The sequence below is a fragment of the Lutra lutra genome, chromosome 2, assembly GCF_902655055.1.
Source record: "Lutra lutra chromosome 2, mLutLut1.2, whole genome shotgun sequence".
Lineage (NCBI taxonomy): Eukaryota > Metazoa > Chordata > Mammalia > Carnivora > Mustelidae > Lutra > Lutra lutra.
This window is the reverse complement of record NC_062279.1, coordinates 173878613-173891896: the sequence shown is the minus strand read 5'-3', so window position 1 is coordinate 173891896 and position 13284 is coordinate 173878613. Positions and strand designations below refer to the sequence as shown.

At 44.1% G+C, this 13284-nt stretch overlaps 1 protein-coding gene across 1 annotated transcript in view; it reads right to left on the bottom strand.

The window, feature by feature from the left end:
• Positions 1 to 220: 220 nt before the first annotated feature.
• The window catches only part of KLF3 (KLF transcription factor 3), a 36110-nt gene continuing 23046 nt past the window's right edge, over positions 221 to 13284 (bottom strand). The window contains exons 3-6 of the mRNA XM_047719097.1: positions 12489 to 12975; positions 11652 to 11802; positions 6636 to 6796; positions 221 to 4314 (exon numbers count right to left, since the gene is read on the bottom strand). Of these exons, the coding sequence (XP_047575053.1) occupies positions 4133 to 4314; positions 6636 to 6796; positions 11652 to 11802; positions 12489 to 12975 (981 nt within the window). The 3' untranslated portion in view covers positions 221 to 4132. The remainder of the gene's footprint in view (positions 4315 to 6635; positions 6797 to 11651; positions 11803 to 12488; positions 12976 to 13284) is intronic.

Sequence of the window (13284 nt, the reverse complement as noted above, 5' to 3'; positions counted from 1 at the left end):
ATGTGCAGCTCAATCCCAATATCCTGAGATCATGACCTGAGCCTAAGGCAGAGGCTTTAATCCACTGAGCCACCCAGGCGCCCCTAGATTTATTCTTCTTTCCCTCCATCAAATTTGCCTATCAAAGGGTGACTCGCTTTGCAATTTCTAAGAAGCCTTTCATGTTCCATGGCCAAGCTCTGCTCCTAGTGATCACTGCAGATAGAAATCACAATCACACTTAATATTCTGATGGTTTTATTAACAAGTATATAATACATATATTGCATACTGTATATAGTATATGAGGACTGTACAGTACAAATTTATGTTCACAGTTTGACATGACAAAATGTCATTACTGAATTCCCATTGGACTACAGAGTAGAAACAGCGAAGGTACATTAAACATTCACATCTTTAGTAAGAAAGATTACCAAAATGTTTCAGTATTTGCAAGTATACTAATGCATGCTAAAAACCTTTACCCATTCAGTCTTATTAGCTTATAAAATATATTACACTTTATTAAAAATTTCTGCATAGTTTATACAAGTATTAAAGTACTGTAAATGTACTAATCCTGCTACACTTGCAGGTATGGTTTAAGAGATGCTAAGCAGAAAGATTATTTTGACCCTCTAACACTAAGTACATAACAGCAAAAAAAAAAAAGTGCTAGTATCTGTAAAACGTAATATTGTTGTAGCCCTCGTTTAATGCATGTAAAATGGCTTTGTAAATGTATTAAGTGAATTTGCAATCATTTAGAAATTGTTAACCTCGACCCAGAAGAGAATAAAGACAACTCTGAGCAACTTCATGTAAAACAGTGAGTCCTTCAAGATGATGGTGTATTTGCAAACCAAATTATTTTAGAACCTTAGATCTTTGAGATTGTCTTTAAAACAATCTAATGAGGAATGATGTGCAGATATACAGTATCAGCAATAAAGTCTTTCAAATCCCACATTAGTGCAACACTGATAGTGCAGATGGGTGTTTTAATAAAATATACATTTACATCTATGGTTCCCCTAGAAATCTGTTCCAAGGCTCCTGAAACTCCCGTGTATGTAGCATTTCCTTGGTTGGACCTAGTTACGCTGCTAACACATTCTCCCTACCGGACGATTTAGAATGTTAATGCCCATTTATGATGTAGATTCCCATTTTGGAACTCTACAATATGATGCATTCAGCCTTAATTGTTCTGATTTCCCCAAGATGACCCTTGGACAATAATCAAAAGAAACTCCCTAATAAGATTTATACCACGCTAACTTCATGTATACAATTCATTCTCATCAATGTAAAATATTGCAATTAAAACCACTGATGGTGACCTGGAACATCATTAAATCCACACGTTCAAGGGCATCCTTTCTTGTATTTGAGGTCTTCCACCGTAACAGCTAAAAACATCTAAGAGACTAAATTTCTCAACTATCATAGTAAAATACACATATATATAAAAGAAAATTTGGTCAAGAGCCAATCGGTAACTGAAGTATACAGACCAGCAACGGGAACAGTGGGGCTTGCCTTTCTTTCAGACTTAAAATGGATCTTTGTTAATGAACTTGTTAACATAATCTAAGCAAGCTGAACAGTAATGGAAAGTCTTTGCAGGGTCTTGCTTGCTCTTTTGACAAAATTTAAATATGCTGTAACAAACACACCAAATTTCATGAGAACCTACGAAGCTTTCTACCAACCAGACCCACACTCAAAAGCTAATTATTCCAAGATGATCAATTCTACCCTTTCTTGCTTTTCCCCCTACCTTTTCTATTAAGTTGGCGCGCGCGCACACACACACACACACACACACACACACACACACACACACACACGCTGGTCATCTCCATGAAAACAAAAAAGTTCCTCACATTCCAACTTGATCTTCACTGTGTTGCAGAAGAACCCCTCCTAGAAATACACACTTTGGTATGAAAGTGACAGCATTTACAGTACAGACAATGCCTACTTTCCCAAGAGCCATTTTTATCCCTCAATTCATGTCATAGTTGCAAAAACACAAAGAAAGCCCAATTAGGAGGTTTTAATATTCTAAACAAATTTCGCAGTGCTTACAAAAAAAAAAAAAAAAAAGAAAAAAAAAAGAAAAAAAAAAAGAAAAAAAAAATCAGAACCAAGTGCCAAGAAGGTAACAAGTAACTCTGCATTTCTCAACTGTATTTCCTTTCAGCTGGTTCAGAGGGCTGGTAAGTGGGATCTCTTAAATGCACAGTCCCTACAACTGACTTTTTATTAACACAAAGCCATCAGAGTAAGCTCCCCACATCATTTGCAGGCCTCCAGAATCACTCATTCACTGATGTCTTAGAAACAGATGAACAATGGATTCCTCCCAGTTAAGGTTGTGTTGGATCCTGAGTTGTGGCCGGGATGGCTCTTCAGGATTCTTCTCCCTTCTCTTCTGTCCTTTATCGAGGGATGAAGGCGGTTTGGTGACACACACCCACTGTTGCCCACTTTCTTCAAATTTAGGACCAATGACTTTTCTATGCATGAATTATTTTTATTGGCATTCAGACTATGGTGCTCAAAAGCCAGCTTTTGAAAAAATTAAAAAAAAAAAAGGAAAAAACCCCCCACAAAACATAAAACTTCCCCCCAAAGAATGGCGCGCTACTTCTCTTTGACATAAACACGAGTCATTTTCAGCTTCTTCTAAGGGGATACTTGAGTGATCGATTTCCAGCTCTTTAATAGTAAATGTTGGGGAATTATGGAGCTCTCAAGATACGAATCCCTGAACTGGGATTTTCTGTATTTTTCAGAAACCTGTCCCCCAACTGAAGGTATGTGCGCTTCCCAACCAGCTGTATTTACAAATCGGGTCACTCGGGTCTTAAAATGAACGCGTCCACTAGAGGATCAGCAGACGCTGACTTACAGTATGCGTCACAAACACAAGTGACAGCCCACTTGGCACCCTATGGTCCACACAGCAGACTTTCCGTATAAAAGCTATATGATTAATTTGATATGGGAATACAAATACACTCAACGTTTTCCTGTTTGCAAAGAAAAAAAAAAGCTGCAAGTAGGTTGAGTGAAAGAAAGGCCATCCATATTCTTCCTCAAAAGACTTTTTTCCCTCCCTACCATTACTGGGCAAAATATTTTCATGGTGTCCCAACAATTAAGGCTCGATGACCCACATTAAGGACATCGGAGGAATGGTGACAGGGATAAGGAGGACTCACTCCATCAGTTTTTCGGCTCTGCTGGATGCTTCTGTACAGTCGAGCAGAGAGACTGAGGCTCTGGGGATGCCCTGTGCAGCTAACCCAGTGATGAAAGCTCAGCGGGAGAGCCCGAGCCCCCGGAGGAAGGGGCTGGCTTCCTCCCTCGCACCCTGCTGCCTCTCCCCTGCGCAACGCCCCTTCTTCGTTCTGACTCCCTGCGAGGCTGGGCCCCTCACTGACAGAGATCACCCGCCTAACTCAGCACTGCAGCTCAACCCTGGGGGTGGCAAAGACCTTGTTAGCTGCAGGCACAGAAGTGCGTCAAGGACTTTAGAGGACGTGGTAAATCCGAGTTGACAAGCAGGGTTTGTGAAGGGCAACGGAAGGGAAGAAGGGTGGACGGACAGTCCTATCTGAAATCTGGCTGCACGTTTGGCTAACCTGGGAGAGGGGCCGCCCTCCTTCTTGCTGGCAAGCACAAAATACGATCACAGAGCACAGAGGTATCAAGGTCCCCTGGCAAGGACTTGCAGGCTGGATACTGTATTTCTAATACATTTACTTTGACATTCTTTTGAGAAATACATGGAGAAATCGACAATTGGCTATTTTAAGTTTACATGTTCCCTTGTTCTCGTTACATTAAACGTATCTGTAAGAAGGGTTTGCTTAGCATCCCCGGAAAAAAAAAAAAAAAAAGAAAAAAAGAAAAAAAAAAAGTGTTCACATTCTTTAGGTCTGACCCGTGGTAAGGAGAGGATTAGAGAACATCTACTACTGACCATATGGAAGTTTGAATGATATAAATTCCGAGATTCAGGCCAGCTGAATCCAAATTAAAATGTACATGTAAAAAATGAGTTAGATCATGGGAAGGAGGACAGAGAGAGAGCCAGGAGAGTGGGGAGCCACGCTGAGGCAGGGGACGGAGCCATTCAAACTAGCATGTGGCGTTTCCTATGGAGGGCAAGGTGGTCAGAGCGGGAGAAGCTTCGGTCACAGTCTGGACACTGGAAAGGTTTGATTCCAGTATGTTTTCGGAAATGTCTTGTTAGTTCATCAGACCGAGCAAACTTCCATGTGCATCCTTCCCATGTACATTTGTAGGGTTTTTCTCCTGCAAAAAGGAAAAACGGAAAAACTTATTTTTTTTTTTTTTTGAGGGTGAAAGGCTATTCATTAGTAAAAACAGTAAAGATTTTTGAGCTACAACTCTGGGCAAATATTATTTCCAAGGTATGTCCCTCCATCCGCTTCCCAAACAAGAAAACAAGTGGCTTAATTCTCTTACTATTCAACTAGCACTCTGCACCCCTCCCCCCCAACAAAGAAAAGATTTTATTTTTTTTTAATTTTTATTTTTTTTAAAGATTTTATTTATTTGTCAGAGAGAGAGGGAGAGAGAGCAAGCACAGGCAGACAGAATGGCAGGCAGAGGCAGAGGGAGAAGCAGGCTCCTGCTGAGCAAGGAGCCCGATGCAGAACTCCATCCCAGGACGCTGGAATCATGACCTGAGCCGAAGGCAGCTGCTTAACCAACTGAGCCACCCAGGTGTCCCCAAAGAAAAGATTTTAAAAGTTTTCACAGCATAAAGCCACTGAAATCCATTCGGAGGAGCTCGCAAGTAATTTTGGTTTTGCCCTAAATAGCAGGGAGGAATCACTTAAGAAACAACTTGTGATCTGTATTTATCTTCAAGTCTTAAGCTACCGTGGTGCTTAGTTACACACAGTGCTTTCCACTTAATAAGAAGTCCAAACTGAAAGTTTACGGGATTTCCTTCTTATTTTAACAGTTTCCTAAAAATAAGAAGCGTGATAGACACCGACAGGAATTTCAGCATCTTTTGTTTGAGTCAACTGCAATTATGCCGAGGTATAATGAATGCTCTGAGACATCCTAAAAATACAGTAGTTCCTCCTCGGCCTGTCAGCAGCGAGGTCTCTCTGACCCCCTTCCGAGGGATAACGGTAGCTGACAGGTGAGGAACAGAAGACCCTTGGCGGGAAATCACAGGGAGAGCCAGCATGAAGGCCCTTACAAATAAAAAGGCTGTTAGTGGCCGTCGTACATGTTTAATATGGGTCACTAAGGGCAAATGGACCTCACAAATCAATTCCCACTTACTATCCCCCTTGTTGTCTAGAAATTTTAAGGATTGACATGCCTTGGTATTTCGAGGAGCTCTTCAGAATTGTCTTACCTGCTTTGCTTCAGAGAATGTAAACGCTGAGGTGTTTTTCCTACATCTAAATTGTTATTCAAATAACCAATGTCTTTTTTCATCTTAAGCTGAAGTTGGTTAACATCTACCTCTCAGGTCGCATTAATGCCCTGGGAATGCTTTTTTACTGGTTTCCCTGGCATCTGAGACCTGATGCTTCTCTAAACGCAAGGTGGACCCCCCACCCCAAGTTCCCTTTAAGAACCTTGTGACCAAACCCAAGAACTCAGCTGTCCACAAGCTGCCTTTCCCTCTCCCTGGGAATCACTGAGTAACTTCACTCCATATCGCCACTCTCCTTCCCCTTTCTCTTTCAAATCCCAGATTTTCCTTGTTGTAAACATTCCTAATAGGAGTGACTCCCAAGGCTCAACAACAAACAAACAGCAAACAAACAACGGACATCCTGAGTGAAGGAAAATGTGCCCAGGGGACAACGGCTGTTATACTAGAATTTCACATCCAAGGGTCTGAGGTTAGAGCAGACGAGGCCTGCTGTCAGCATGGATCTCCCACACTGACTGACAAGTGGGCTGTGAACACCATTCCTATGGGGGTTCCTCAAGCTGCTCTGCTCATGAAACGTTCAAGAGTGAACAGAACAGCTGTGTTTTCTTCACCCGTGTAATCACTTCTGGAAGATCTGGTGGCATGCTCTGTGTTCTGTGTTGGGCAGAAGAAGTAATACTCCAGAACAAACAGGGCAAGGGAGAGCACAGAAGTTCCCTCCGTTTTAGAAGACAAAAGTCACCCAAATATCTTTCCTTTTCTGTATTTGTTCTGCATAAAGAACTGTGGTGGTTTTGGTTTGCTTGCTTGCTGCCATTGTGAATCTGGTGATGTACCACATTTATTAAAGGATGGTGCCTACAAAGGCCACATCCTTGATGCAATCGGCCCAGGGCTAAGAACACTCCCACCCCCCTTCCCACCCCCCAGCTCCCTGGAACGCAGAGCACACAACTCCACGGGACTGGGAGCAACCCTGTCATGGTGATAACCTTGCATCCATTCTAACTCATTATGAAAATACATCTTGACCGAAAAAGTGCGTTTTTCACAACTGGCAGAAGAGACTGGAGACAGCTCTGCTCCCTTTCAAGATGGCTGAACCACGTCCTTATCATCACCTCTGAAAGCTAGAACATTCCTAACATTCCATTTCACTCTCTCTCATGAGGGAAAGATGGAGGGCGTGTGGCGTTTCTGATACCTGTGTGTGTTCTTCTGTGCGCTTTCAAGTGAGAGCTTTTAGTGTACACCTTGTTGCACCCGTCGTAGTCACATCTGTGTATCCTCCGCTTCCTCTGGGTGTCCGGAGATTCCACAGGTAACGGTCTCTTTCCCGGTTGCACTATGACCGACGGGTGATTCCTAAGAAAGCCAACATGCAGAATGAAATATCCAGTGGAAATTCTCTCTCCTTTCCTTCAGTCTACCAAAGGCATTAACACCACTAGGCAAAACCAACCAAACAAACAAAACAAAAAAAAAAACCCAACGACAACAACAAAAAGAAATTAGCTGATCAACCCAAGAAGCACTTCTATAGTCATTCAACAAACATGGAGTGAGCACCTACCATGAGCCAGGCACTGTGCTTGGCACCGGGACACAAAGATGAATAAAAACAGGGTTCCTGCCCTCGAGGAGCTCACACTCTAGGGGGAGACAGACATGTAGATAAGTAATGACAGTAAGAAGGGTTAGGTGCTACGCTAGAGGGAGACGCAGGTGCTAGGAGAGGCTTTCCCTCAGTATAGATTCGCCTATTTACACAATCTCGTGGTACGAGAGCGAAGCTGAGTAGGGTTCCAGCGTCCTTCCACAGCTTCCCTAATGGGTCATTTAGTGTAGGGAAGAACACAGATCAAATTCCTAAAGCTCGGGCAATCCTGCTCGTTATCTACATTTTATCCTTTCCGAAACTGGCAATATCTTCTCTTAAAGATCACCAATCCACGTCTGAGTTTCAAATTCTGGCTCTTCCAAAATGAATAAAGAAAGGCACTGCTGTTTTCAAAACCTCAGACCTTTCCTGTTGCTGTCATTCCTGCATGAGGGAGGATTCTGGTGCAGTGCCAGTTCTCAGGGGCACCTGACGTCTTCCTGCCTTCTGCCTGTTTGCCCACACCCCTTCCTGCATCCGCACACCTTTCCTGGGGGGCTCTGAAAACCAATCAGGTCAACCACCACTGCTCTAAACTTTCTCTTTTTCAGAAGGAGAGAAGAGGCAGATGGGGAAAGATCTGGGGAAACGTCTATAAAGCTTTCTGGGGCTTCCTCCGCTGATTAATGTCAGTAATTAAAAAATTCTAATCGGTTCATTAGTTTTCCTAACGACTGATTACTTGATACATCATCGCAAGCTTATGGAACTGGCCTCCAATGGTAACAGGTAATAAAGGACTTGTCTCTTAAACTGGGATCAAAGGTTCTTTAAATGGTCCAAATAATATCTGAATTTTTCTGTACAAGTGTGGATGAGGAGAAGAAAAGGAATCTGATGAAGGCAAACACACACGCTCGGGAGAGAAAAAAGGGTAATAAAATTTCACCATCAAAATCAAAAGGGAGCCCCTGAAATGAAACTTGTTTTGATATTGGTAAAAATCTCCATACATGTGCCCTATCAGGAGCTCTTCCAGGCCCACTAAGTAACTAGGAAAAGAATAAAAGGTGCATTGATTTTAAGTGACTATTTATTTTTCACTTCTATTATTAGCAAAGAAAACTGGCAGTTTTGAGTCTCACTTTACCCCTACCTTAATGTTTAGTGGGGTCAATACAGAAGAATGAATAGGCAGGTTTAGGTGGAAAAGTCAACACTGGGGGGGAGGGGCGCAAGGACTTCAATTATATGTATGTACAAACAGAGAAAAAATAGAAGAGTGACAGATCTGGGGACACATACAGGTTTTTTAGAAAGTGGAATTAGTAATTTAATTACTCTCCTAGAGAAAGAAAAGAGTTGTCGGCTTATTTTTAACTTTCAACTTTAACGCCATCAACTATAATGTTTCATCTTCATTAAGAGAACTTCAGGAAATAAAATGCTGAGGGAAAAACTGAATGGTTAAAATAGATCTCCTCTGCCGCTGGGATACTGGGGGGAGTATCCCAGGTGATTTTAGAAATCTCTCCCAATTATTAGATTTTATGGGTTGGAAATCTTGTCTCATAGTATCTGTGCGGTAGTTCTGACTGCTTTCCCCAGCTCTTTTTGCATATAAAGGTACGTTAAAAGGCTGTGTGTGCTCCAACATCAAATCCCAGCTCTGTCACTCGTAGTCCCTGGGACCCTGCACAAGGGACCGATCCTCTCTGTGCCTCCATGTCCTCTATACAGTGGGGATGCTGGTAATAATATGATGTCAGAAAGTTGTGAGTAACATACACAGAGGACTGAAGGGTAACATCAGTTCCAGATGTGAATCTACTAAATGGTCGCGATTAATGTTTTGAAGTTCAGAAGAAACCCATTTGCAAACTTGGCCTCTACAGTGGTTTAATTTCATGAGGAGTTTTTTGGGGGATCTCCCAACACCAGGAAAGGAAATCCCTGCTCGAGCCAATGTCTACCTTGAAAGGTAGCATCATTCTAAGAGCGGGTGGCGGCCCCATTTCTAGAGGGCCGGATGCTGGCAGAGGTGGCAGCTGGAGGCCGGGGTCTCAAGACTGCCCCCTTTTTGGACTGTCCGCTGCTCATTTTCAGAGAGGCTGTTTGGGATCATTACAACCAAGGGTTGCTATAATTCATAGACACAATTAAATGGTGAGATCTGATCCTCAAGTTCTTGGTTCTAAATACATTTCATATATGTAAATATAAAAAAAAAGAGGAGAGAGAAGGAATCTGATAGACATTCAAGTGCCTTTAAAAATCATCCTAAAGCTGTTAAGTCTTCTGTGCAAGCAAATGGATTTCAAAGCTGTATCTTAAAGTCCGCCTTTGGACAGGAAGAGTTTCCGGAGAGAGAATTATCGGGACCGCCTCACTGCAATGGCACTAGGTGCCTGGTTTCCACCGATTCTTTCCTGGCTAGCTGGCTTCCTATGTGGGCTGCTACTGGGCACATTCCAAGACATTACTTAATCACATCTGTGAGAGAATTACTTAAAGACTGCATGTCCCAGTTGTGGCTAATCTGTTGAATTTTTTGAGGAGCAAAATGCATTCTTAGGTCAGCATTAAAATAAGCATATTACTCATTAATCATTAAAAGCTACCGAGCTTGAGATCATCAAAAGGACATCACTCAAAGCAAGCAGAAAGTATGTTCTTTTCAGCAGCATTTAGAGCGCAAAATACTGCTTTCAAACCTTCTTCTGTTACGGTTTACGTTGCAATTCACAGTAACCTTGACTTTGGAATCACCCCTTTCAGTCCGGGGGTCATCCCTCCCTCTCTCTGCGGGCACTTGGCTATATACCATCTTACTCACCACGTGGGCAAGAACAATGACAAGTGCAAGTCATGTAGCCAGTCACCTTGCCAGAGACACCTGGCACCATAAAAGAGGAGGGAACTCGGCCTGCAAGGTATGACTATTTTGGCTGGTCTTTCTGTGTCTCCTTCCACCCCAGAGCAGGAGTGGGGGGGCACTGGTTAGATAGGAAGAGCCCTCATCAGGTGGCAGGGGGATGGAGGCCGGACCCTGCTGCTGTTCAGTGTGATTCTAGGCAAATTATCTAATGTCTTGGCTCAGCCGTCTCCATTTGCTCTGACTCCCACATGCTTGTTGTGCTGCAATGAAATGATTCCTTTGGAAACACATGGGAAAGTCTCACCGGGGGTGGGGGAAGCATGATGCAACTGTGAACTGTGAAAGGTAGTATTAATCCAAGTTCACCAGACACTCTCTCCCTGCTGATGTGGCTGCTCGTAGGATTCATTCTCTTTTCCATTTCTCAGGGAGCAAAGGACAACCCCTCCCCCCAAAAACCAACTATGACTTGTTGCAATGGGCACTGAACAGGACCTTGGACATGACCTACTATGAAGGGGTGCCTGCCTCGGTTAGATGTGGACAGAACTAGAAATGTAGATTTTAAGTTCAAGAAAATAGCTGTTGGAAAGCTGGAGAATTAACACACTGTTGCAGAACGCCTTGGGTAAGACAGATGGGAAAAGACGAAGTAGAAAGGAGTGTAGAACACTGTTTCAAGTTGGAAAAAAGTACTATAGGAGAAAGAGGACGGAAGGGGCCTGGAGGGAAGGAAGACTACTGCCTTGTACCAGGAAGCCGGCCATTGTAGTCAACCTTGAAAGTGCCACACCACAAGACAATTACAAGGAAAATAATCACAACCAGTAATGAAAACAGAGAGGAAACGGAGGCAGCAAGATTGACTAGGCCAAGGTTATACATATGGTGGAGAGCAGAGCTGGGATCCAAGATGCCTGACCCAAAGGTCACCTTCTGAGCTCCTACAAACACAGCCTCCAGTAGAAGGCAAGACAAGGCTATCTACTGTAGCAAATCCCATTAATAATGCTATTTAACTTGTGTATGACACCCATCACAAGTTAGACCTAAAACAAACCACTGTTCGGGGCTTGGATGTAGTTGATACAGAAACCTTCCTCCTGGATGGCAGTTCTAAACCATGCTGAACATTCTAAGGGCAGATGTGATAAAGACCAGAGACCAGAGAATAATGGGTTATTCCAACACTGAACTTCTCCGGGCTACACAGAAACTTTCTGTTGCCACCACTGTCTACAGGTCTTTCTTGGAATGACTTCCTCGGGCTCACAGGTGGCCTGAAAATTCTGACTGAAGACATTCCCCACCACAGAAACAGTATTAGAGGTGACAACTGGAAGGACGAGGTGTGTCTTTTCAAGTTTTCATGATCCAACCTCGTGTAGAATATCCAGAATATCAAATTCAATCCATATTGGAATAAAGATTATGGGAAAACTATGTATAGTCTAGGAGGGTTAAAAAAACAACAAAAAAACACCCCCAAAACATCAAGATAAAAACAACTGTTGTGACAAGTGGCAATCACAAGTGCTCAATCTGTTGCTGACTTGACGAGAATGTCAGGATGCAGTCCATACAGCAGAACACACTGCCTTTGGAGAGATTTCCCATCCTTCCCAGTGGCTGCAAGGTGTTCCTGGCAATCCACACAGCACAAGCTGGAAGCGCGTGCTTCCAACCCAGGTCCCAAGAATCACGCTGCCACGCGAATGTCCAGCAGACCTGAACATACTTACTCTTGCAACAGTGCTTGCGGGGGGGACACTGAGTTCATTAAAGGGGGTGACATTTCTTCAGGATAATAATCTGTCCTCTGTGGTTCAATCCCAGGTTCTATTTTAATTTTTTTCTGTAATATAGGCTTCTCATATGATTCAATTACAGGTACTAAAAAATAAAAATAGAAAAGTCACTCATGTACAATCGATCAATTTCAGTGTTTTTTTAGAAGTTTACTGCACAGCTTCTATCTACGACAAGGATGTGTGGAGTATCTATTGGCTGGCAAAATTACAGCAGAAAGCAAATCTGGGGGGTGGGGGAGATCTCGTTTCCCCCCAACCATTATTCCACTAGCAAGCAGCAAGAGTCAGAAGCTGGCCTTTGAGCACATCAGCCCCAAATGGGTCTTCCTTGGGATTCTAGGAAATCTCCTTTTAACCCCACAGTCTGTTGTCTGCGACCAGCCAGTAAATGAGCTGGCTTTTAGTAACCATTACTTATCACCGCGATCAAAGGCATTTATTAAATGCCGTTTTAACGGAACCAGGTCAGCATTCAATAAAGCAGAATACAAAGTCAGGATTTTTAGTATCCTGAAGTTGACAATTACGCAGTGGCGTAACCATTTTGTGGCATTAAACAGCCTGGTTCCTGGGAGCTCTTCAAGTAGCAACACTTAAAAAAAAAAAAAAGAGACACCCCCCCCCCCCCCCCCCGCAAAGGACATTAGAAAGGAAATGCCTCAGGTAGGCGGACCTTAAGGGGGACTAGCTCCTCCAAGAGCAAAAGAGCTCTTGGCCTCGCCCCCGGTGCAGACCCCAAGCAGCCGCGCAGTCGCCGGTGGCCTTTACCTTGCATGCTGCTGTTTGAGTTCTCCATGTCATCCGACAAGGAGACCATGAGCGGCTGCTGGAGGTGGCTGGTGTACATGAAGGGGACCGGCTGCACCACGACGGGCTGGATGACGGGCAGTATCCCGGGGCTGCGGATGCCGTGGCGGGACAGGGCGGCGGCCATGACCGGGGGCATGGACAGCGGCACGCCAAAGGGCTGCACGCCCGGGGGAGGCGGCGAGTACTTCTTCATGGGCGGGCTGGAGGAAGGCATGCTCAGGCCGGGCGAGGCTCTCCGGTGCGAGGGCTGGAACTTCAGCGACGAAGGAGAACTGCCCGCGGAGGGCGGCGAGCTGCGCTTGTTCACGGTCAGGTCCACCGGCTCCATCTGCATCCCGTGCGACAGGCCCTCCGGGGTCTGGAAGAACTTATCCGGCAACGGGGTGGAGTAGATGACGCCGTACTTGTTGGGCTTCATTGACTCCATGTAACTGGATGGGTAGGACTGTTGGGAAGGAAACACAGAAGCGTCTAAGCCGCGACACAGGTGCATTCGCTTTGGAAATGGCAATGAAACTGGAGAGGTCCTCCAAGGCACGCTCAATTAGATGCGCTCAATTAGCAGGGTACGGTCAGACGGCTCCTGACCCTAAACAATGCCATGAGGGGGCTGGTGTAATAAAGGTTAGGGTTAATGGGATAACTGTGTCTCATGAAAAATTCTAACTGAATTCCCCGTCAGACGTTAAGGTTGAGGTTCAGGTTGATACCAGGCAAAAATTCTAGAACAGGTCATAAACAGAAGACTTATTAT